The sequence below is a fragment of the Eimeria acervulina genome, genomic scaffold (genome assembly GCF_000499425.1).
Source record: "Eimeria acervulina Houghton genomic scaffold, Eah_scaff1165, whole genome shotgun sequence".
In the NCBI taxonomy this organism is placed as follows: Eukaryota; Apicomplexa; class Conoidasida; order Eucoccidiorida; family Eimeriidae; genus Eimeria; species Eimeria acervulina.
Window position 1 is genome coordinate 7,501 of NW_013549383.1, and position 2,137 is coordinate 9,637.

The window sequence follows — 2,137 nt, forward strand, 5'->3', positions numbered from 1 at the left end:
AGCCAGCCTGAGCTGTCTGTACAGCTGCGCTGATACGCCTCCCAGAGGAGACATAGCTGCTGCTGCTGCTGCTGCTTCTGCTGCTGCTGTTGCTGCTGCTGATGCTGTTGTCCTGCTGATGATGCTGCTGCTGCGCTTGGATTGTACTCGTCAACTTGCTGCCCCCTTCTTATTCGAGCTGCTGCTTCTGCTGCTGCTGCTGCTTCTGCTGCTGCTGCTTCTGCTGCTGTCTCTTCCCGCAGCTGCAGCTCACGAAGCTGCGGGTTTAACACTAAAGTCGCTCGCAAAGAAGGGGCTTCATCGCCTCTTCTTCCTGCTGCTGTTGCTGCTGCTGCTGTTGCTGCTGTTGCTGCTGTTGCTGCTGCACGTGAGTCTGTTGGCTGTCGAAGTGCAGCGTTAGGAGGAGCCCTAGGCTGTATTGTTTGCTGATGTCTGTACAGCTCAAGTTTACGAGTTATATCGATGCTGCTGCTCCACGCTGCAGCAATATCTGCTGCTTTTATTTCTTCATCAAGCTGTTGTCGCTGCCATGCAGCCCGCTGCTGCTGCTGCTGCTGCTGCTGCTGCAGCCGCTGCTGCTGCTGCTGCAGCGAGCTGCTGCTGTCCGAAGCTGATCCCCAGACACTTTCAGTAGAGCTGTGCAGTGAGGAAGCTGCTGCACGAAGGGAGCCCCTTCTGCTGCTGTTGTTGCTGTTGTTGCTGCTGTTGCTGCTTCTGCTGCTGCTGCTGCAGCCAGCGAGTCTAGACGACTGTAAATGAGCTTGAAGTACACCGCAGTTTAAAAGATATTGAGAAGAGCTTCTCTCTTCTATCTGAGAAGCTAAGGGGTCCTTCAAACCCTGCAGCGTTGCTGCGGTGTATATGCAGCCTGGGGTTAGAGCAGCAAGTGGTTCTGCGGTCTTTGACATGTTGCTGCGATTAAATTAATTAAATTCTTATCTTTATGTTTATTAAAACAATTTATGAAATATTAATCAATTAAAAACAAATATATACACACAAACAAGAGAGACACACGCACAACTAGAAAAGGCCTGGGGGTCTCAGCCTAAACCCTAAACCCTAAACCCTAAACCCTAAACCCTAGAATATTATGAAGTATTGTTTAATATCAATAAAACAGATTTGAATAATAAGGTGGAATCTTCAGATTCTTCAAGTGTATTTGAGGATCTAGGGTTTAGGGTTTAGGGTTTAGGGTTTAGGGTTTAGGGTTTGGGCCGCGGCGGTCGGCAGCGGTCTGGGCTGGGCTTCACCACTATCGAGGCGCTCTCGTTGTTTATTTGAGTAAAAATTATATTATATTTAATTATATTTAATTATAAATCTATTTCTTTTATTATATTTTAATTTATCTTTGTGTTTATTTTGCTTCCTGCTTTATTTGTTTGCCTTATACTCTTCGCTGCTGCACAGCATCCGTGCTGCTGCTGCTGCTGCTGGTCCTGCTGCTGCTGCTGCTGCTCGTCTTGCTGCTGCTGCTGCTCGTCTTGCCGCTGCTGCTCGTCTTGCTGCTGCTGTTTGGCTTCCGCTAATAATGCTGCTGCTATTACTACTCACATTACTGCTGGACGACGACGATAAGCTGCTATTGCTGCTACTGCTGCTGCTGCTGCCGCTACTTTTGCTATTGCTGCTGCTGCTACTTCTGCTGCTCTTGATGCTGCTGTTGCTGTTGTTGCTGCTGCTGCTGCTGGTTTGCTAGAGCCTGGCTGTATGATGAAACAAACAAATAAACAAACAAGCAAACAAATATATTATCTACATTATGCATTGAAGTCTTATATAAATAAATATATATATGTATATATATATATATATTTATATTTATATTTATATTTAATGTATATAATATGTAATATATATATCTCGATTTATACACTCGTAAGAGATGCATGCTTCTATTATATACATTTTCTATGCATGCATTAAATATATATATATATATATATATCTGTATATATATACACGTATGCACATATATATGTATATATATATATCTAATATATATTCTGTATATGTATATGCACATATACATATATATATATGTATATATATATATATATGTATATATATGTATATATATATATATGTATCTAATATATATTCTATATATATATATGTGAATATATGGTTA

The 2,137-nt window shown here is 42.2% G+C and overlaps 1 protein-coding gene across 1 annotated transcript in view; it reads right to left on the minus strand.

The window, feature by feature from the left end:
- EAH_00056470 (hypothetical protein, conserved) overlaps positions 1-908 on the minus strand; it is a gene marked incomplete at both ends in the record, with an annotated part of 3,940 nt that extends 3,032 nt beyond the window's left edge. Inside the window, one exon of the mRNA XM_013393807.1 lies at positions 1-908. This exon is cut by the window's left edge and continues 157 nt beyond it. Coding sequence (XP_013249261.1) covers positions 1-908 — 908 coding nt within the window.
- Between the last annotated feature and the right edge of the window lie 1,229 nt (positions 909-2,137).